The 22,842-nt window shown below is 43.5% G+C and overlaps 1 protein-coding gene across 7 annotated transcripts in view; it reads right to left on the reverse strand.

The window, feature by feature from the left end:
- LOC135409978 (regucalcin) overlaps positions 1–22,842 on the reverse strand; it is an 84,551-nt gene that overhangs the window by 9,661 nt on the left and 52,048 nt on the right. For 4 of the 7 annotated variants that reach the window (XM_064646197.1, XM_064646201.1, XM_064646199.1 and 1 more), the window contains 5 exons: positions 18,326–18,442; positions 17,381–17,854; positions 14,577–14,694; positions 12,258–13,076; positions 1,487–1,651 (listed from right to left, as the gene is read on the reverse strand). In XM_064646197.1, the coding sequence (XP_064502267.1) occupies positions 1,487–1,651; positions 12,258–13,076; positions 14,577–14,694; positions 17,381–17,854; positions 18,326–18,442 (1,693 nt within the window). Of the gene's footprint in view, positions 1–1,486; positions 1,652–2,051; positions 3,246–8,664; positions 9,595–9,643; positions 13,077–14,576; positions 14,695–17,380; positions 17,855–18,325; positions 18,443–22,842 lie in introns of those variants that run through there. The other 3 variants (XM_064646203.1, XM_064646202.1, XM_064646204.1) reach the window with 3 other exon arrangements.

Consider the following 22,842-nt stretch of genomic DNA (forward strand, 5'->3'; position numbering starts at 1 on the left):
TTCCTCCTGTCCAGGGAGTAGCAGCCCCCAAGCACAGCAGTCCACACACCCTTGACTGGCTGTTCCTGGAGGTGTCGGCTCCCCAGGTGCTCCTACACAAGAACAGTCCCATACCTTCCTGAATAAGCACTGCAGAGGAAAGGGGTGTATCCAGACATAGACGCTCTGCTGTTCACTGCACAAATACAGTGCAAGCGAGCATCTCGGCCCTTGCAGCCAGCTCAGTCCACTGTGACACTGCAGGGCTTTGTTATAGCAGCATCTGCAGGAATTGATTTATTTGTAGCACCATTTTATACCAAAAAGAAAACTGACCATAGGGTCTCCCCTCCAGGCACAGTTATGTGTGTAGCGGTGTTTTCCCTGCGGAGTTAAAAAGGGCATTTGATGTTGTTGCTAAGTATGTGGTTGTTGTAATTCTCTGTACATTTTAGTAACGAGTAATTTCTCTCTTAGTTTCCACTTTGGAAACCCACTACTTGAGTATGACATTCTTAGGCTGTCTGGGGGTTTTTTTGTGTCTTTTAGCCACGGTATTCCCAAAGGCACAGCTATTAGTCATAACTATTTTATTACTAAAGAGAGGAAACAATAAAAAAAATTAAAAAAGGAGCTACATCAGCTTCTATCCCTTCCACATCTCCAGGGAGGCCATATGAAAAGACTACACCTTTGAGAGCAGGTCAAGTTGGGGAGGAAGGCCGGGAGAAGCACACTGCCTCAGCTAAGCTAAGAGGAAATAAGTTTGGGAAGCAACATTTCCCAAATTAATATCAGGTCTTCTCTCACCCTAAAACTGCTAACTACAGTAATTTGAAGGGCAGATAAGCCCAGATCAATTTCTTGTGAATAATGCCAGCAGCTTATGGGTAGGCAAAATTGATTTTCACCAAGTGTTACTGAACATGAGAAAAAAATTGTACTGAAACCACTTAAGGAGTTGTCTTCAGACAGACAAATATTTACATTATCACACCAGCAGCAAATCTGCAACTTTTTCTTCATGAGAGTTAGCATATCTCTTCCTTTCTGGAATAAATACTTAAAACTACTGAGACGCTAGCTGGTGATACTGTTACCTTAAAATATAACAACTTCTTAATTTGCTAGTGGAAACCTTTTACAATACAGAAAATGTTATGACCATTGCTCATTCAAATCAGAACAAAACTACAACAGAAACCAACAGTGGAACTTTACCTCTGGGACAATGTGGAACAAAAGAGGACTTTTGTCCAACTTGCTAGTTGTGGACAACTTACAGCAAGAAGATGTAGATCAAACATAACCCAGTACCACAAAACCATAAAGAAAGACCCCAGGACTAAGTCTGGCCTGTACCTAGTGTCTGTGCAAAGCCCCAGTGTCCTGTAGGCCTAGGAAAGGTCTCCAGAAGATGAGCACCATGCAGCTGCCGAGGGACACGGCACGGAGTCAGAACACACAACTCCCGCATGCAGCAGAGGGTTTTCCAGCGGCTCCTTACCCACGGGGATGGCCTGAGCTTGCCTGGTCACCGGGCTCCAGCGGCACACCTTCCTACCCGAGATGTCCACGTACAGGAGCGCGCCTTCCTTCTCGTCCCACACGGGCGACTCCCCGATCCTGTAGCCCTCGTTGGCAACGCACTCGATCCTGACGGACGACATGCCTGCGAAGGGAATCGTCACCGACTCTCAATGCGAGTTCCACACCTCCTCCCCCGCACCGGCCTGCTGGGACGAAAGAAGAAGGGGAAAAAAAAAAAAAAAAAAAGAAAGGGGGAGTAATAAAGGGGCGGTAAAAATTAAATCGGGGGTGCAGGAGGGAAAGGCCAAGGCCGCTCCGCCGGCGGGCCCGCCCCCGCACGCCCGGATGCGCGGGCACAGCGCCCGGCGCGGCGGCATCACTGCCGAGGGTGCCGCCGTGCAGTGCAAACACACGCGTGTGTATCTACCTCTACGTCTGCCTATGGACAGGGGAGAGAAGCGTAACAACAATAATTAACCATAATTAATAGCAATAATGAATAATCACAAAATGCGCACGCACACGCACGCCGCCGGCCCTACCTGCTTCCAGCCGCGCAGGAGAGGTCCCGCCGCCGCCGCCGCTCTTATAGCGGGGAGGGCAGAAGGGCGGTGGCCGCGCCTTGGGTACCCTCGTCTGGGCGGGTCCCCCCCCCCGGGCCAGGCTGTCCTGCCCGGAGGGGAGGGCGAAGGCTGGGCTGTTTGGGAAGCTCGTCTCCGTGCCGTAAGGCCAGCGCGGGGAGCTGGGAGCGGCGGCTGCCCGAGCAGCAGCGGCTCGGCTCCCCCGCCTCCAAGAGCTGCAGGGAGGAAAAAGAGGGAGAAGAGATTTCCCATCGCGGTGGAAAAGTTTCTCGGCTCCCCGAGAGGCTGATTCCCAAAAGGCCTGGTTTCTGTCTGCCTTCTTGCTGTGCTTTGGCCTTGGCCCCAACTTCCATCACCAGGGGTCCTTCTCCACAGCTCTTGCAGCATTTCCCTGGTTATCCAGAAATCCTGGGCCTTCCATGTGCCAAGCCCTCTTTTACTCCCTGTGTTGTAAAGCCCTTATGACTTCCAAAGGCACAAGGCAAACAGCTGGCATCAAAATTTCCAGGTGCAGTTCTCTGTTGTGCCTGCTTATCTCTGTGCTATGACCACTCCACCTCCCAGGCCTCAAATCATAAAGGAAAGGGTGCTTTTTAAATCCCAGCTCTCCGCTTCAGCACCCCACGACATATTGCCTTTTGACTTGGATTCGGTTATCCCTGTAGGGATCAGTGATGTCAAGCAACTTCAGTCTCACTCCTCCGTGTCTTGTGTGTTGCCTCCTGGCAACTCAGGATTCACCAATCAGGCACAGGCTGGCTCACCACTGTCCTCACAAACAAGAATTAACTTTGCTGCTCCAAAACTTGCTTCTCCCACGTCCAGATTCTTGTTTTGAGCTGGCATGTGGAGCAGCCCCATTATTTGAGGGGCACTGCACACAACCATAGTCTTTTAGCAGGTAGCTGCCTGCACAACTCCTGTTACAGATTTTATCTGTTCCTTAACATACACTCTCCTCTCGGCAATTATCTCCCGTCAAAGATTTTTACTCAGTTGCCTTTATTCATAAAGCAGGTGCTCACAGCCCAGGCTGCACTTGGTCACATTTTTCTCTTTTAGTGGTATATTTGGAAAGTTCAGGGCCTACATGACCTTACCAGCACATCTTTCATGTAGGCTTCTCTCAATGGACAACTAATGTGATATTTATTAACTTTATTAACTTTATTAACTTTATAACCTTACCTGAGCAGCTAGGCTTTTATTTCACAGGCTTGCATGGCATTACTTCAGTGCTTAGCATTGAATTTTCTCTTTCTGTCTCTACTGCTGTGTCGTACAACAATCCTGACAGAAGGATTTCATCTCAAATGTGAGGCAAGCAAATTATCAGCAACTGCCAACACAGAAAAACATCCAGAAAAAAAAAGCCACATCTCTCCTTCTTTATACATTTTACAACTAGGAAAGAAGATCCAGAGGTTTAAAAAAATGTATGCAAAGAATTCATTAAGTACAATGAAGCACAGTTATCGATTCTTACAAAGCTTAGCCATGTTTGCTGCTCTCCCATTGTCCTTGCACACTATGAGGCCATTTGGGATACTTGGCCAACGCAACAGCTTACTGAATCTAGTAGCAGCAGGAGGATACACCCTCAACCCACCTCACCAGTCTCTCTGCTCCTTGCTGACTTCAGCATTTGCCAGCATGGTTTGGAGGCATCAAAACAAGCTGTGTGTTGGCACACACCTTGGGAGAAAATTAACAGCTTCTGCGAGCACCAGGTTACAACACAAACTCTGTGCCACGTATTTTGAGCTTGGATCTCTAGTTACACAGGACAGTACTCCTGCTTTGTCTTCTCTGTAATGGCTAATCCAGGCTTGCTGAAAGGCAGAAGCAGAGAGGAATCCATGGAGGGGGGTGCCTTCACAGAGAGCATCAGCTGAGGTCTTCTGCCAGTACAAGTTCACTGTGGGAAAGAAGAGCACAGAAGAGATGGTGCCAAAGGCTGTGCTTCCTTGAGCCTTCCCCACTGGGAATTTCCCACTGTTGCATTGCAGTCACAGTGGCTACTCTGTGGAGGCTACTCTTTGGAGGCTACTCTGTGGCCTCCAAATCTGACTGACGGAGCACACACAGTACCTCCATGGCTTCTGAAGGAAGTGACTGGAAGGTCAGCATTTATCCCACATGGATAAATCATATGCTTGCTCCTCCTGCTTTGCAGGGAGCAGGAAGTGGAATTTTAACATCCACAAACATGAAGAACAGAAAGAGTAGATCTGTGATGCAGGAGGCCTTGGTAAGGTGAAGTGACAACCCTCCCGAAGCCTACAGGTTCCCTGAGCCTGCCAGAAGCCATTACCCTTCTTGCCAGTCAGGAAATGCTCAGCAGTTCTGGAGAACAGCCTAGTGTGCCACAGAGCTGGAAAAATCCCCCCACCTTTAAGGACTGTAGGCGAAAAGAGGTGGTGGATTAATTCAGGGGCTATAAAGAGACTGGTTTTTGCTTATGCTCATTCCTGAAAAGTCACAGTTGTTCTTCTCTGCTTTTATGAGCTTGATCCTGCTGTTTCTTCATCTTTAGAGTATTCTTTCTTCTGTCACCTTTAGTCTTTTTTTTTTTACTACTGTTAGTCCTCTCCTCCCTGCTGGAAGGTGAGAGGGCTTAGGCCTTATCCATGCCTGGTACGAAGTGCAAATGTCACATATCAGATGTCTGTATCTTAACAGCTGCCTCTGAACAGGGAGTCTGTCAAGCCTTCTCTTCAGATGGGCAAGGTGCAGCCGAGAGCAGGGACTGTGCAGCCAAGGACAGTGGAGCCCAAAGAGCCACTACCTCAGTGCAAGCCTGTTAAATCCTGCTGTTAAATCCATTCAGGCACATGAGAATTCACCACTAGCAGATGACACTGCATTTGAGGGGGGGACAGATGGATGGACAAGCCAAACCAAAAAACGCCAAGCAAGAGCAGAGGTAGAAATACAAAATCAGTCACTGCAATCAGTTGGCTGGAAAGCAAGAGTTAGCACTGCCAGGCACTTCTTTGCAGACAAGTATAGTTCTTGGAATTGACTTGCATGTCCAGATCAAGTTTTTATTTGTTAGTAAGCAACAAGTAGGTCCAGGAGAAATCAAACTGCTGAGAAGTCTCAACTGTTTACTAGTCTGGATGATCACAACTGTGTATTTAAACACTCATAACAGTCCAAACATTTGCCAAAGTACTCCCTTTTCCTGTTTGCACATGTGTCCTCGGGAGAAGGTGGCAGCAGCAAACTTGTGCCCATTGACTAATTTATGTGTCTAACACCACTGTCACATAAGTTAACGCAGAATGAATTCAGAATCTCAAACAGGGAATCCTAAGAAAGATTGCACTGAATTACCATGAAGTCGTATTGAAGTATTTAGCCTTTATAGTCCAGTTTCTCTCAGAACCAGCAGCGGTACTACAGTTTATTATGCAGACTTATTTCAGCATAATTTCTTATATACTGGCTAGAGGCTCATGAAAAACCATCTCTTACTTGAGAATGTAGTGCTATGAGCAAACATCATGACCCCTTCCAGTGCAGCCAGTCTCTCAAGTCTGTCATGAACACCCTCACACTGTCACACATGCACCTCCAACTTCTTTGTCACAGAAGCACCCACAAGTGCCAGGTCCTGCCACCTGAAGCTACCTCACAAAGCTCAGAGTTCCCAGTCGGTGCCTGTGCAGGCCTTTGCTCTGCACCAGGAGCAGTCAGGCAACAGGGAGCTTTAGAAAGCTATTCTTCAGTGAAGCACAGCCAAGATATTTTTTCATTAATGCCTTACTTTTCTGCACTCTGTACCCCATGTGACCTGGATTTGCATTTTGCTTGCCTTAGGTTAAAAAAAAAGAGCATTGATTTGTGCTACAGCAGCTGCAAAATTACAGTCACAACAGAAGCCATGCAAGGGAGCCAGGACTTCAGGGAAGGCAGCATCTTTCATTCAAGTAGCTGATTTAGCAACAGTGCTTTCAGTGTTTGTGGCTTACAGGCATGCAAGTTGTCCTAGTCCAAATCAGAAATATTCAAATTAACTGCAGGTTTAGGGTGACTGCTCAGAGCTTAATTTAAACCAGACAATTTGAGGAAAGTCTGGTTTATGTATTAGCCATTTCTAACAAGTGTAAACTACAACTTGCTTATTAGTATCTTACATCACCTGGCTCACCCAGCTTTGAGGCCTCTGCACTTCCTTAAGCCAGGAGAGACATCTGGCTTGTTCTAGAAGGAATAATCAGGAAAGAATAAGACAATGCCCCTACTCCATTCGAGAGGAGACAACAGAACAATAGCTGAGCCATCAGTTCTAAGGAAGGAAAGTACTTTGGCCAGGCTTTATTCAACCAGATGCAAATGGAGCCTAAAATGCCAGTGACAGGGCTCCCAAACTACTCAGCACCGCCCTTCTGAGATAAGGGAGATGGAACTACAAAGGCATGCAACCAGATACTGAGGTTTCAGGCAAAGTGGGTGGGCTAGTTAAGGGATGTTTTTCCCCCTCTGATGACTCAATCCCTCACTAGAGCCTGCACTTCCAAAGGTATAACCACAGCCATTTTCCCAAATGGCATATAACACCTTTTCTTTTTATAGATACTACTCCAGTGGTCTCCTTGCAGTTGCTGAGACCACAGAAAATAAAAAGAGTGGCTTATCTTGATGATGGTGAGACACAGGAACAGGCTGCCCACAGAAGTCGTGGCTGCTCCATCCCCGGAAGTGTTCAAGGTCAAGCTGGATGGGGCTTTGAGCAATCTGATCTAGTGGAAGGTGTCCCTGTCCATGGTAGGGGGATTGGAACAGGATGAGCCTTAAGGTCCTTTCCAATTCAAACCATTCTGTGATATCTTGATGTCTGTGTCACAGGCTCAAGATCTTTCGGATGACCAGGAAATTTCCTGACAGCATCTTCCTTTAATGTTGTTGCTCTGTTAGGTTTTAAATCTTTCCTCAGCACACTAATTTGTCCACCCTAATGTGTCCTGCCTTGCCCAGTGCTCTTCCCTGGCTGGGGTGAGGGTGGGTGGGGCAGCACTTGGGGAAAAACAACAGAAACTGGAAAAAATGTCTTCAGGATGGTTAAGCCAAAAGCAACCATAAAGGTGTCATTATGGAGCCTACCTAGAGATTTAAAACAATGTATCAGATAAGGCAGCCTAGGCGAGGCAGATACCCGGCTTCAGGGCTGCTGAGAAAGCAATGGGAAGGCAGGGAGGGTCTGCCCAGCCTGAAACAAAAGAAGAGTCCCGGAGAAAGGGCAGGGCAAGGTGGATCTAGGAGGTTGTCCCACACGAAAGAAGCCTACTGGAAAAAGAAAGATTATGGGGAAGCTATATGCACAGAGGCAGGGAAACTAATGAGCAAATATCTGAGGCTGCTTCTCCTTAACCATGTAGTCACAAACCTATCCAAGCTATCTGCAGAGGGGTTAACAGAAATAGGCATGCACATCTGCTATTTTCAAACAACTTACCCCCACTGCTATGTAACATTTTCTTTCAGAAAGCTGTGCTTGCAGTCACTTTAATCCACTTCTGTCACATCCCTACAGATGTGCTGACTTGGTTAGGAGCAGAGCCTGGCAGCAGTTATCCCAGGATCAACTGTGCAAGAGGTATATGTTGCAGAATTGCACCCCAGGAGGGGTAATAGCCTGTTGAGCTCTGAAGCGGGCACAAGGTTCAGAAGCAGCAGTAGCATGGCATCTCTCATGAAACCAGAACCCAGAATTCTGTGAGTCTTCACTTCCTCCTAAAGAAGCTGCATTGAGGCACTCCATTGTTTTCCATCTCTGCCCTTCCCCGGTGTTTTTCCCTCACATGCCAAGCTCCCAGGTTGTGCAAGCAGCTTCCTTTTGTTCCTTAATTCACATCAAAAGCATGTTTTCCTACTAGATGTGTCAATTCCCTGCAGTGCTAAACCTTTACAAGCACTGGGATCATCAAAATTCCCAACGATCAAAATGAGTGGTTTCACTGGATTATCTTTGCAGCTCACAGAGGCAGGCTTTGAACACTTGGTAACGCTCGGTCCCTCCCAGTATCAGACACACATCATGCGTCTGCAGCACAGCCTGTATATCCAGGCCGAGTCGTCAGCGGTGCCACATCAAAATCAAGTGAATGTTTCAGGCTTACGTTAAATATCCAAACACTTGTAATTTCTCCCTCTACGGTTTGGAATTCATGGTGCAAAGAAAACATTCTACAAATGACATATGCAAATTATAACCAAGAAGCATTTCTCTTAGGACGGAAACACAAATGCAGAAATGATGGTGCTGGGAATCACCACATAGCCCCTGTTAGTGCTTGGCCCAAGTTTCCATCAACCAGTAACCACAACTATTTGTAAAGACTCTACAAACCAACAGCAACTGTTTCCAAAATAATGAGTATACCAATTTCCTTTCTTGGCCCTGTCTCTCCCACTTCCCAGCCACAAGCAGACTGTATTTACACAGGGAATTAGAAGCCACCAATCAGAAAGAAAAAAAAGGAAGTCTGTTGCTGGAATTTATTGCAAGATCACCTTCAGGGAAGAAGAAATCCTGGTCCTGAAAAACAGCTGACACTCCGATACTTACTGCTTCTTCCTAGTGCTGATTTTTCTTCGCTTCTGTCTGCACCTTTACCGCCTTTCCACCCTTTTTTACCTCCTGTTTGCTTTTCAGCTGAGGGACTTGAGCTCCGTTTCACCCAGCCTATCTTCAGCTCCGGTCCCAGCCTGCCTAGGGCCACCTGCTCAGTCTCTCCTGCCTGTACACCAGGCCACAAGCATGTTGGCTGCTCAGCTTTCCACTCACTCTGTTGCTGCCAGACCCACTGCTGGCAGGGAGGGTCACTGCTGCCTGCAACACCCAGACTGCCAATTCCCCATCCCTCTTGGATGCTGCCAGTTGCAGAGCCGGTCAGAGCACAAAGGATGCTATCGGATCAGTTGTGCGGCTACACCCACTCCTTCCTCTCCACCTTCCCTTTCCTCTTGCCTTCTTCCCTGCTCTAGCACAGGGACCAGCTCTCTGACAGCAAGGTACATCACAGCACCAGCCTGTGGGAGCAGGGGGAACTACAGCAAAAGTCGGTGTTAAACTGACATGAAACATCAACCCAGGAACTTGCTTGCACTGATGTCCTTTGCACATACAGGGCAATAGCGGGCTGTGTTTAGCTGTGCACGTCTGTGGGAAGAAGAGGGATCAGACAGAAGGCCTGGCTACAGCTCTTCCTCTATAACCCACTTTGTCCAACCAGGGAAAACCAGCCATACTACAGCATAAGCAAATACATTGAAAAGTGAGGCCAGGGCAGCAAATAGTCTGCTACATTTGCTCAGCTAGGCAGAAACAAAAGCCAGGCTTGCACTATTTGCTATACACAGCAAATTAGTGCTCAGCGACTCTTTTTTGGGATGCTGAAGGGGAAGGGTTTTCCTGGATACTTAACTTGTTAAAGCATTGCCAGATCTGCAGAAATAATTTACTCCTGATGGACACAGTACTGACGAGTTTCACAACCTGCCAGACACAGAGGGAAAAGCCCTGAATAAATCACAACAAATGAAAATATTGTTAGCAGTTTCATAATTTAATGAAAAAGTACTTGTAAAAAGGGGACATCTGAAAAAGACCGAGTCCATCTTGGAAAATTGAATATATATATATATTTATATATATAAAACAAAATGCAAAAACACAAAAAAAATTGACAAATAAAGTTAAGAGGTAATACTTCAAACAGTTAGCCACCGAACGCACAATAAAAACTAGCAAATGCACTTTGGGGACAATACTTGAGAACTACATAACCAAGGGCTCCTTCATATGTCTATTAAGATCATGTAAAAATTAGCAAAACCATTGCCCAGACTGGAAACAACTGAATTGATAACCCTAGAAGAGCAGAAACGCTGAGTTTTGCTAAAGCACCATTTTCCCTCTCTTCTGTCATATGCTTCCAGCCACAAAATAATATGAACACTTTGCTGACCTCCCAGGTAAGTGTTCCCAATAAAAGCTTCGTAAAATTTCAAGACCAGTGAGAGAGGATTACTAATAAATATTGAAGGAGAACTAAGAGAATCAGAACCAGAATACAAATGAATAGATATTTGTTTACTTTTTCTGAATGACCCATGGCTTAGAACACAAAGCATTTCCCATTAAAATAAAATATGTGGAAACCTAAAATGCTACTGCATATTTACACCAAATGAAATATTTGAAGATACAGCTCTAGAAAGATCAATTACACAAATATACATAAAATCAAAAAGTAAAAAAAAAAAATTAAGATGCATGAAGCAAACAGAGCAGGTTTGCCAAGTATACTTTTTTTTATTATTTCACTACTGAAGAGTCCTCCAGCCCCTGACCTGCTAGTCCTATTGCAACTAGGGAGATTTCAAAGTTTAAAACAAATCTGAAAATGTCGTTGCCATTTCCCAAGCTAAAAGCAATAAATTAAAACCATGAAGAAAAACAAGTTGCTGTTTGGATTCTGCATAGTCATCTTCACGCTGGGTGGGGAACACCTTTTGTTTCCAGACAAAATTGAACCCTCAACAGAAAGGAGCTGTATGACATGCCCTATACAACCTATGGGCCATTTCAGCCAGGGATGTGGGGACAGAGGATGTTGCGTATTTATGAAATGTACAGCATTTCAGAGAAAAACAGTGCAGTTACTTGGTTGATCAACACAACATCATCTGGAAAACAAGAAGTTAGTTTGCATTTAAAGAAAAATCCCCTGTCACTGAAACAAACAGAAAGTGATTCCCTTCCCTTCTCGCTTCCTCAATACTGGCTGAACTTCAGTCACTATTTAACAATTGCTGATTTTAAAGGACACACCAAAAATGTGTTAGACTGGGAAACAGCAACTGATCCAGAGGTTGAAAAGCAGCTTAATAAAATAGTAGATTTTCAGCAATTAAAAAACTCATACTCCAAATGTTGATTGGCTAAAATTTTACAGACCTAGATGCCAGAAGGCTCCTATGCCTGTGTTCAGGCAACTAGGGTTGAAAATTTGCACCTGCAAAAAAAATTCAGCCAAAATTATTTCAAATTCAGCCAACTTTAAAAATACCAGGTAAAAACACCTCTGGATATGAAATCTCAGTTTCAAGAGGAACCTGGCATCACCGGTGATTGCCTAAATGTAAGTGTCAAATAGCATTTTTCTTTGAAGTAGTACATCTACTTTTGTAAACACTATCCACAAAATTAGCCATCTGTACTTGTTAGCTGGGTAAAATATTTACAAGTGCATCCCACAACAAGCAACTATGTACAGAGATTAAAAAAACTGAAGTACTAGAAGTTTTATATTTACAAAATAAGCAAGTTATTGTGAAGAGAAACAAAACCTTCAGCAAAAGCAGGGAACGGGGGCATGTCTAGAGGTCAGCAAGTTTGGCAGCGCCAGCGACGCCTGCTTCCACCCTCTGCAAGGAGCCTGCAAATGCCACTGCAGTTCAAAGCTCCTGCAGAAGGGGATCGTCACTTAGTAGTCACTTAGGGCCTGATCCAGCAGAGCACACCAGCATATGCTCGGAGATCTGAGCACAATGGTTCCCGGGGAAACCAGCAGGACTTTTCAAGTGCTTAACTTCCTAACACATCCACAAGTGCATTGCTGGATCAAAGCCATGCTGCAGGTGCTGTAAGAATGCAGTTTCAGTGTCTCCGTTTGCAGTCTCTTGCAACAAATTAGAGCAATGCAAGGACTTCTTTAAAATCTGTCCACCATCACAACACTGACTTCACACGAACACGTTGCCTCGCACATAAGCTGGCAAGGGGGAAGCGGTTTCCTGAATTTATGCAAAGATTAACCACTTCGTGCTCTCCCAGATGTTACCCTCTAGTAAAACACACGATTTCCACATGACTTTGTGGACAACTGAGCTAACCTTGCGAAGACTGCAAACCAATTCACAGTTGAACAAAACTACTCTGATTTCTCTCCCCTCCCCCCATCCCCTACTGCAGCTCTTCCTAACATAGGTCCTAGAATATTTTCTGGAACCTTTTGATAACGAGCTTTGCACTGGTACACGGGACTACATAAAGGCTGAATTACCCCGTGGGGGCTTCTAATCACCTTTGTACCGAACTGTGAGAAATCATATTCTTTTTGTTTCTATTGTGACAATCTCTTCCAAAGTCCTTACTTGGGCTTTCTCTCTCTGAGCTACTTCGTCTTAACCTCACTTGCTCTTTGTTTTCATCACTTTCTGCTTCAGAGTCACTCAGCTCTAAGTCAGGACAGTACCCATCGTTGTCCTGGTATGGAGCACCTTCAAGTGTCTGCTTGCTCCACAAGCGATCTTTTGTTGCAAGTCTTCTTGTTGGCTTTTCACAGCACCGGAGATCTTCTGTGGTCCTCACTAGACTATTGGTAGCCTCTTTAAAGGACCGGCTAAAATGTTCTATGGTGGATTTTCTGAAACCGCTCTGGCTGGCCAAGTGAGCTGTGAGCATGGACTCTTGTTCATAGGGTGTCTGGCTGGAGCTGTCTCTCTGGCTCACGTCTCCAGCCCTGCCCATCAGACCATTGGACTTGGCCAGCAGCCTTGAGTTCTCCTGCTGCACCCGCCCATTCCCAATGGAAGACTGTCCATGCAAAGCAGCCTGGAGCGCTAAAGGCTTCCCGGATGGCTGACTCCGGTGAAACTCCATCATCTGCGTGGGGCCAGAATCCTTTGCCTCACTCCGAGGCTTGCCGATCCCTGCCAGCAACCCATTACTTCTGCTGTCGTGCTGATACCTGGTGTAAGATTTTGCTTTAATTTCAAATGATTCCTTTGACATCGGCACACTCCGTTTGCTGTAAACAGTACTGTTGTTTTCAGGAGAAAGCGGTCTGTTGCCAGGCTTCAGCGAGTTATTTTTGCAATCTCCTAATGCTGATTTGGGCATTTTTAACTTTAGGGTGATCCTGGGAGGTGGATAGAACAGTGTGTTCTCTAGTGCACTTGTCAGGGTATGGCCTACAGGAGAAAGAGATGAGGGAGCAGGGAAAAAAAAAAGTCATTTTTAAAATGGGTAATTTGGTTTTTTATCCATAACAAGTTTTATAGTCCATTATAAGGTCATGCAACAGTAAGAAGCATTTGCAAACAATTAGTGTGAAATGATTTTAGGACATTAAAGAGAAGCTGGGATAACGAAAACTGTACCAAATTAACCACCACTTTGGAATTCAGGTAAGCATTTAAGCATTTCCATTAAAAACAACAACGTGCCCTTTTTACAGGGCTTTCAGCCAGTGAATTGAACTAGTTTTGAGATATGACTGAAGTAGTTCCAACAAAGCTGTAAAAAAGGTTCATATTCAGTTTTGGATGAACAAAAAACGATACTTCAAACAGAATTTGGATTGAGTTCAACTCTCTGCTTTGTATTATAAAATTCTCTATGCTTGAAAAGTCTTTTCACCCCAATATATTAGTCGTTATGATATTATACACATGTGGCACCCATTGGAAAGTAGTTATCAAGCTTTTCTAATAATCGTTAAAAAATCACTTGTGTTTGTAAAGACATAAAATAAATTTAGTAGATATTTCTACTAAAATACATTAACACAAAATCGAAGTGCTTCAGAGTACTGCTGCTTCCACAGCATACTAGTCTTATTTAAAACAGGTCAAAAAAACTATCTTATCAGTATTAATGAAACCTATCCATGTTTCAGGGGTAGAGAAAAAAAGCACAAAGACTTCATCCTAAACTAGTCATTAAAAATACAATGTTTTTTGACAGACCAGAGAGATCTTAACTTGGCATAGAAAAATAGCTGCCCTCCCTACTAAAAATCCCACAGTAATTACACTGTAATGCATACTCTCCTCTTTCAAAATGTGCTCCTTATTTCAAAAAGTTGCTATAGAAGTGAAGGGCAGAATGGGGTTTGGCACCTCAGCATTCTTAAACAGTTACTAGTCACTATTAATAACAAGAGTACTTAAACTCTTTTTGAAGGAAGGAGAGCAACTGCAGATGGTAAGCTAAGAAATGCCTCTTTGTGCTGCTCGTGAGGCACCACGAGAGCAGCAGTGATTCCTATCAGTCACTCTTCTCTCTTGCCTGAAGGAAACAACTTCTGACAGCAAGAAAAAAAAGCTTTCTCAGCTGGAGAACCAAGTGCAGAGCTTGCTGTGGGGAACCAGTGCCATAGACCAGCAGCCCAAGGAAGCAAAAACCTAAGAGATCATCACCAGTTCCTTTCTGCTATCTGGATACCACAGTGATTAATAAGCAATAGGCATATACTGTGAACAGCCATAAAATAAAGAAATATTCAAGTAAATATTTTAAGAGATTGAAGAGTTCTCTGTGTGTTGTTACTTCCATTGATTTTGTACTTGAAGAAAGTTTTTCAAGGCAGTTTTATGTGTTAAAAACACTAAGCAGGAACACACAGAGAACACACTGTTTTAGTTTAAATACATGCAGAATTTGTAAATATTTTACATTTATATGATTACCTGCAGCGATTTCCTGATTAATGAGTTGGACTTGCAAATTGAAGACCTGTTCATGTACTTTACTGTGGGACAACTTCAGTTTCTCTCTCCTGCTTACCATGTAGCAGAGATTTCTTACCTACGGAGGAATAACAGGAGACTTAATAGGCAATAAGAAAATAAACCCTGACATAATTTAAAAAGTGTATCATAAACAGAATCAAAACAAGAGTATGTGCAAAATCCCTTGGCAAAGTTCTTGTGGATATTACTGAACATACATAACTATCAATTTTGAAAAAAAATCCTTTTTTTTTTTTTTTAATTGTCAATTCAATGTATGCCTTGAATACATTTCACAAGACAACAGAACATATTTTCATTTTGGCTGACCCATTTAACAGTTTCTTTTTGGACTCCATTGAATTGACTCATAAGGTTCAACAAGGCCAAACGCAAGGTCCTGTTTCTGGGTCAGGACAATACCCAGGATCAGTGTGGGCTGGGGGATGAATGGATAGGGAGCAGCCCTGAGGAGAAAGACCTGGGGGACAATGGTCAGTAAAAAATTGGACAGGACCCATCAATGTGCACTTGCAGCTCAGAACTACAGCAAAAGCAGCATGGGAGAAGGTCAAGGGAGGTGATTCTGCCCCTCTGCTCTGCTCTGGTGACACTCCATCCGTAGCCCTGCATCCAGCTCTGGCATTTCCAGCACAAGACACGGACCTGTTGGAGCAGGTCCAGAGGAGGGCCACAAAAATAGTTAGAGGGCTGGAACTTCTCTCTTCTGAAGACTGAGAGAGTTGGGGTTGTTAAGCCTGGAGAAGAGAAGGCTCTGGGGAGACCTTACTGCAGCTTTTCAATATATGAAAAGGGATTATAAGAAAGAGAAACCAGATTCTGTAGTGACAGAGAAAGGGGCAATGCTTTTAAACTGAAGGAAAGTAGGTTTAGATTGGGCATAAGGAAGACATTTTTTACAGTGAACATGGTGAGGCACTGGAACAGCTTGCCCAGAGAAGTTGTGGGAGCCTCATCTCTGGAAGTGGTCAAGACTGGATGTGGCTTTGAGCAACCTGGTCTAGTGGAAGGTATCCCTGCCCAAGGCAGGGGGTTGGAACTAAATGGTCTTCAAGGTCCCTTCCAACCCAAACCATTCTGTGATTCAGTTCCACGTAATTCTACTTTTTCTATTTGTTTGAGTTAATAGCAACATTTTCACCTAATGTAATCAGAATAGGAAGAGGCACTGAAAATTCTTGATAAACACCTAAAAGTCCTTTCAAAACAGAGAAACAGTGTAGGGGTTGGTTCAAAGGTATCTGTCAAATGTACCTTACCCAGCATTCAGTTCCACCTGTTCAAAACTGGTACCTCTCCACCCCAAAACAAAATTCCAAGATCCCCAAATTTATATTTATCCCAAAATAAAACAGAGTAGAAAATCTTATAGCATGGGAAGTTCAAAAACTTTGAGACAGGCATTTCAAAATGTGAATCACCTCCATAAGTACATCAATTTCAACAAAATTTGATGCAAAGCAAACATTTATCAAACAAAAGCCTGAAATGGTCTCTTGAAAAACAAAAAACAACCCACCCCAAAATACCAACCCTCCATCTGAAGCACGGGTTTTAATTCTTTTTTAAAATAAGGTTCCATATCCAAAGTAGTCCTGAAAAAGATCTGAGATTGATTATGACTAGATTCAAGACAACAGTTACACTGACAAGTACAAATCTTGGCTCCAACACTCATCTCCCTGTATTTTCATGTTGTTCTCTCCCCAATACTGTTTCCCCTTTTTCTTACAACACTATTACCTCTCTCCTGCTTTTGCTACCCCTCTTCTCATCAAATTTAGCACATCTATTTTATTTTTTACATTTCCTACCTATCTCTAAGCACTTGAAAACTGCAGCTGACCACTACCCAACAGGCCAACCTAATTGGCAGCCTCCAAGTGGTAACAAGTCTGGCTTCCTCCTCCATCAGCTGCCAGAAAAATGCACTCTGTACACCTTCCAAATAATCCCTGCTCTGATTTTTGCTGATGGATTCCTTTTTTTCCAAACTACTATCTAGCTGGCAATCTGGTAAGAGCCCAGCTAGCTACTGATGAAAAATAATTTCCTTTACCTCCTTTTCAGTAAAGCCACGAGCAGTGGCAGACACAGAGGGTTATGTTAAGACCGCTAATTCACTCTAGGACCTAAGGCAGCTACATGCAGTGAGAACATCTAGGTCTAGAGGGCAATGAGTTACTCAGTCTGCCTGCTACCTGGGACAACCTGACACCAGAGGAAGAGATGTGACTAAGACTCCTGAATCAGATGTCATGGGAAGTGGTATGAGTACAGGCCCAGCATTCTGCTTCTGCATGTGTGGAGCCAAAAAGTCCCCATGGAATTTAAGCACCTAGGATATCACCTACTTGACTCCAAACCATGCAGGCAAATGCTGAAAAACCTCATTTTTTTTAAACATTTACACAATTCAAGTTGAAACCAGAGAGTCAATTACCAAATATGTACATTGTGCACAGAAACATGCATCTTAAAATACATAAAGGAATAACCTCTAAGCAAGTCAGGAAGCACTGAATCTCTCACTGGACTGAGAGAGGACAACTTCTGAAAGTCTGCAGCAGGCAGTGCAGCATATCAAAAGATTGAAGTTGAAAGCCTTACCTTTTTTTTTAATCTTTTAAATAGTTATTTTTAAAATCATCTCCCTTTGCTTTCCCCGCTCCCACTTTCATCCACAAAGACCTTGCTCACCTGCAAATAGTTTTTCAAAACTTTACCAGTTAAATTCTTACCCTCTCTAGGTCCTGCCTCAAATGCATGAACATCCTCATGCGAGTATGAATGCTATCTTCTTTTGGCTGCACCAAGCCATTTTCTTCGTCCTCCTTGGGAGGAAACAATGGTTTGTTAAAGTTACTTTTTCGCTTTAATTTCCAGTAATTGTAGATGAAATCTACAGCAAGTTTAGGAAGGCCCAGCTCTGCTGCAACATCCTCCACTTTAACTAATGAGTAAAATTCTTCTTCCAGCTCTCTGAGTTTTTGGGCTCGTAAACTCGTTTTCTCGCTCTCTGTTTGCTTCTGCTCTGACACGCTCTTGGGGTGCTCCTCAACATCAGGCAGCGAATTCTGTTTGTTCTTGCTGTGCTTTAGACAATATGACTTGAACTTGACCTCATCCCCATCATCCAGGATAGTCTTCATTTCTAAGCTATGCTCAAAGGCACAGGTGACATGAAAGGCAGTGATGCAGCTTTTCACGGAACACTGCAGACAAAATAAAACAAAAGACCTCAGTTACTAACAGAAAAACAACAAACCAGAAAAGAAGGACATAATTATCTTAATTACATGAAAGTCCATCCCTACAAAAACCTATTTTCAGCACAGTCTTTTTAAAAATATCTGTTGATACCTTTGAAGTTGGCTTCACCCAATTTAGTATTTTCTTGTTCACAAAGTGTTCAACAGAAGGAGTTTTCTGTCCATCTCTGATGCACACAGTAGTGGTTCTTAGACATCTCAGCCTTATTGAAAGGAAGGCAATCCAGGCTAATTCCTAAATCTCTGTGCTAGTCAACTAATTTGATAGAAAAGAGCTATGAAGAAGTAGATATCTACTCAGTGGTCATCTGCATTGTAAAGCACCTCTGAACACTGGAAGAACAAAATGCAATACAAAAATTGCCCTTCTGACACAGACTTACCCTGCAGAGTCACTACAGGACAAGTACGTACCTGAATGCAAGCACCAGTTTTCAGTTTGCATAAACTACACACTAGAGCCCATCGACTTGGTGGAATGTGAGACACCTTTGTGATTGGCTCCATCCTTTCTGGGCAAGCAATACTAACCTGTAAACAAAAAAATCAGTTACCAAGGCAACAAAAACAAGCAAGCAAGATATGTAGGAGCAGAATCATCTCTATTTCTGGGGTGATGGGGAATCACAACAGTTGACTGTACTGGAAGCTGAAGTGAGCTTGACTGGGAATGATTGGCAAAAAACCCCCAGACTGGCCAGAGGTCCTATGTATCCTTGGCATAGATTACCTCTGTGGTAATCTAAGGGCACCATTGGGCTTTTGGGATAGCTGCTGTGGAGACAGAAGAAATTAGACAGCTGAGTACCTTGCCTGATCTCTCAGATGACCCTTCCACTGTAGGACTGCTGAGGGTCGAAGAACAACAAAGTACCAAGCGCTACCACAACAGTGCAATACCGCACTAACCGGGACTCCGTGACCCCCATCCATGAGATGATTCATGAACTGGAGAGTCAGGGAGTGGTCAGCAAGACTCACTTACCCTTTAATAGTCCTATAGAGTCAGCATAAGTCCAGTCCACTGGATAGTGGAGACTGACAGTGCTCTATCATGGCCTGAATGAAGTTGCACCACCACTGAGCGCTGCTGTGCCAGACATGCTGGAATATATATATATATATATATATATAGTATAGTTATAAGGTGTAGGATTTGGGCATGACGTAGATTGTACTGAATGAGGGGTGGATGATGTCCTGTTTCTAACCACCTCACATCATTTTCTGGGGATGGGGGGAAGGGCTCTCTTTCAGTTAGGGTAAGCATGGCAGTTGGGTATTGGCAGTTCCTTCTGTCGCTGAGAGCATAGCTGCTACTCTTTGTTCTTCATATTCCATTGCTGTATCCAGTAAACTGTTCTCATCTCAACCAGTGATCTTTACCTTTGTGCCTCCAATTTTCTGCTCCAGCTCACAGCAGGAGGAAGGGGGATTGAGCAAGCAGCACATGGTTTGGAGTGCTTCAGGGGGAACACTAAATTAAGGAATACCATTCCTAAACCACAACAACCTGTTGAGAGACTGCAGTAAGTGTAAGTACTTAAGTTTATTTCCATTCCCTTCTGGGGTTTTGGGGTTTTTTTGTTTGTTTTCTGTGCCATTTCACAGATCTAACTTAAAAAGTTCCAAAATACAAGCTACTCAGAACAACACAGGAATGCTTTCCTGAAAAGTTCCCTCTATAAAAGCCCCAGATCTGCTACAGTGTCTACTTCTGCCAGCTCACAATTTGAGGCAGAACGGATTTATCAGTCAGCAGCCAGGGAAAGCCTCGATTCCCAGCTCTGCCTCTCCACCAAGCACTCCCACTGCAAGACATGATCCTAATACACTCTCCTAACTACAGATTGCATCAAGTATAATTTGAGAAAGAATACAACAAACTTCTCTTACTGTAAAGCACGATATATTCTCTTGTGCTAGTTTTCACATACTTAGTCTGGATGATCTGTTTGTCCCTGGTAGACCAGATAATGGATGTTATTACTAAAGGAAAGAAAAAAATTCAGATGCGCACAGAATACCTTTTCCTGTTCTTTGTTATACTAACTTCCATATATCCATTGTGATGGAAGTTTCTCAACTGCCTGTTGTCTATACAGGGAAACAAGGACTGTCCTCCATGTTTAGGACACCAAAACAGACATAAATTATATCTCTAGACATCCCTGAGCCACTCCTGACAAACAGGATTTATCCAAGGCAAAGAAACAAAAACTTGGCCAGCTCTGAATGATCAACATGCAGAACTGGGCCAGTATGAGAATGGCACATAGCAGAAGATTTCAGTGGGATAACTGTGTCCCAAGAACACCAGTCTCCAGAAGCAAGCATTTTGACAGTTACACAGCACTTTTTGAAGAAGCAGTTGTGTGCTTTGCAAGGCTACCTGTCTGAAGCCAAACGAAAATGCTAATACTAGCTAGGAAGCTCTCCACACTTCCTAGAAACAATTCACCTGAACAGGGGCAGACTTGTATTTCCTGTGGTGGGAGAGGGGCTTCTTCTCAAAGGGGTCAGACCTAAGAATTCAAAGAAAGGAGGTTCCTAGATCATGCTCTGTGGCACTGTGAGACAGAATAAAGCTCGTTAGTTAGAAAAAAAACAGTTAAGGCTGAGATTTGAACAGTTATTTTGGTTTTTTTAGAAAACTTTAAGAGCACTATGCTACAGTAATTTTCATAGACTACCTTCACAGTAAGAGTCACGCAGGGAAATCCAGGTTATGAATTAGTTTAACACATGATAATTAAACTGGTGACTTTACAAGAGCTAGTAGACAAAGTGGAACTTCCCAGCTTCCCTTTGGGGGTACACCATCAATGACTTGACACACATATTCATTTTAAAACCTGCTTAATCCCTGAGGAGGAAAGGCTTTGCTTCAGCAGACCTCCTCAGTGAGGTAGACTTACCCAAAGATAGCAGTGCTAAGTCATAGTTGCTATGCTCAGAGTATTTTTGCTACTCTCCTTATCATGCATTGCTTTAAAAATCATTTAAGTAGCTGGAAAAAACAGCTTTTCAAGAGATTACTTGGTTCATCATTTCCACATTTAAAAAAAACAGCTGATCAGCAGTTCACGAATTAATGAATAAATTGACTCAAATAAGATATATGTTTGTTACAGTACTTCACCCTCTCATCTCCCAACTGCAAGCTCACATCTTCTGGAATATAGTCAACCTGCTGCATGGTACTTCTGAAAGTCTTCATTAGGAAGACAGTGAGATGCTTTAGAGAGGGTTCAGCTTTTACCAGACAAGAAGGAGAACACAAGGCAATATGTGATGCCCTCATGAGGTAGAGATGAGAAGCAATTGAACCTATTGTGGTCTTTCTGTAAATTGGTGGAAAAGTGACGAGGCTATCCCTGGAATGCCTATAGTTCAACAAATCATGTCCAGCACTTTTAAACATCATCAAATGTAGCTTTTTTGCTTCCCAAAGGAAAGAGCCTTTCATGAACCTAACTTCACCTTGCTCAAAACAGAGCTGGTTACAAGTCACACAGGTCTTTCTGAAACAATATTGTACAAAGATTGACTGTTACCACTACGCTAAGAGGCAAGATTTCCTTTGGGAATTAAGGGATTTTATCAATTTGTCAGGTTGTCTACATTCATTTCAAAAAGAAACTAGAATCTTCAGTGATTTCTTCTGGAGACTGAGTAATACCAGCTTCCACTGTGCTTCCCAGCAGGACTTGGCAATTGACACAGACCTCTTCCCTGTCCCTCTCTGCCCTCTTTAATGCTCTCCCTCCTCCTTCCCCAGAGGAGACTCATGAGGTCAAGAAACATTTATATTGGAAATACTGCCCATTCAGCTTGTAATGCTGGCTGTTGGTATTACCCCACTTTGTAAAAGCACAAAGAGGCACTTACAGAGTCAGGTGCAATTTATTTATACTGGCCTCGTGCCATCTGCACATTTCTGATATTCAAAGAGAGAAGTCAAGGCAAAGTCTGTTTGAACTTTGCTACTCACAAAGGATCCAGAGAGCAGACAGGCCAACTTCTTCATTCCCCAAAAACTGCCACCCCAAGGCAGAAATGATCCATCTGCTGTAAGCTGTAGCTGTTTTCTCTATTTCTTCACCTTGACTTACATCTTGACTGCTACATTCCGAAGAAGTTTTAAGAGTGTGCGAAAGTGAAAACAATGGTTTGTGAAGCTTGCTATTTGCAACTATCATGCACATGATCATCCCCCTGCTGTCTTCTGCTTCCTTGCTAACCTGCCACCAACAGCTGCAGATCTATGTCAGTGGCTGGGAAGGGCAGCTCACGAGCATGGCCACTCACAACAGGATAGTAAATTTTATCTTTCCTCTACAGCTGGGAGGGTTATCATTTGCTGCTTCAGCTAACATCACACTGACTGACAGAGGATGTAACTAATGGGTTATCTAAGGCAGAGAAGGACTTGGAATTTCAAAACACTCAGTATAGGATTTCTGGTATCAGTGTTTCCTTTTCTTATTTAGAAGAATGCCTTTTAAGAAAACATGAAATAGACCACACATTTAGACTAAAGGACAGTAAAGGCAGAAGAATAAATGGTTTTAAACCAACAGTGAGCACGCTTTGGAAAGTAAAAATCTTCGAACACCCCAATCAGTAAAGAGAGGGTCAAGAAAGACTCTAAACATCATTAAATCACAAGGAAGGCACGAAGGAAAAAGTTAATGAAGGAAACTTAATGCATAAGTTAATGAAGGAAAATACCTGCTGCAATTGACTGCAACAATGCTAGACTACACTTGGTGACTCACGAAGCCTCTTTGAACCTTTTGCTAGAAGACAGACATGTTTATAGCCCCTTCCTCTCTGCATAATGCCTTGTTCTACTCTGTTAGGGCCACAAGAGGAAATGACAGTGACTTTATAATTAATCTGTTTCTTTTTGGGGAGTTCCAGCATGC

The sequence above is a fragment of the Pseudopipra pipra genome, chromosome 2 (assembly GCF_036250125.1).
Source record: "Pseudopipra pipra isolate bDixPip1 chromosome 2, bDixPip1.hap1, whole genome shotgun sequence".
Taxonomy (NCBI): domain Eukaryota; kingdom Metazoa; phylum Chordata; class Aves; order Passeriformes; family Pipridae; genus Pseudopipra; species Pseudopipra pipra.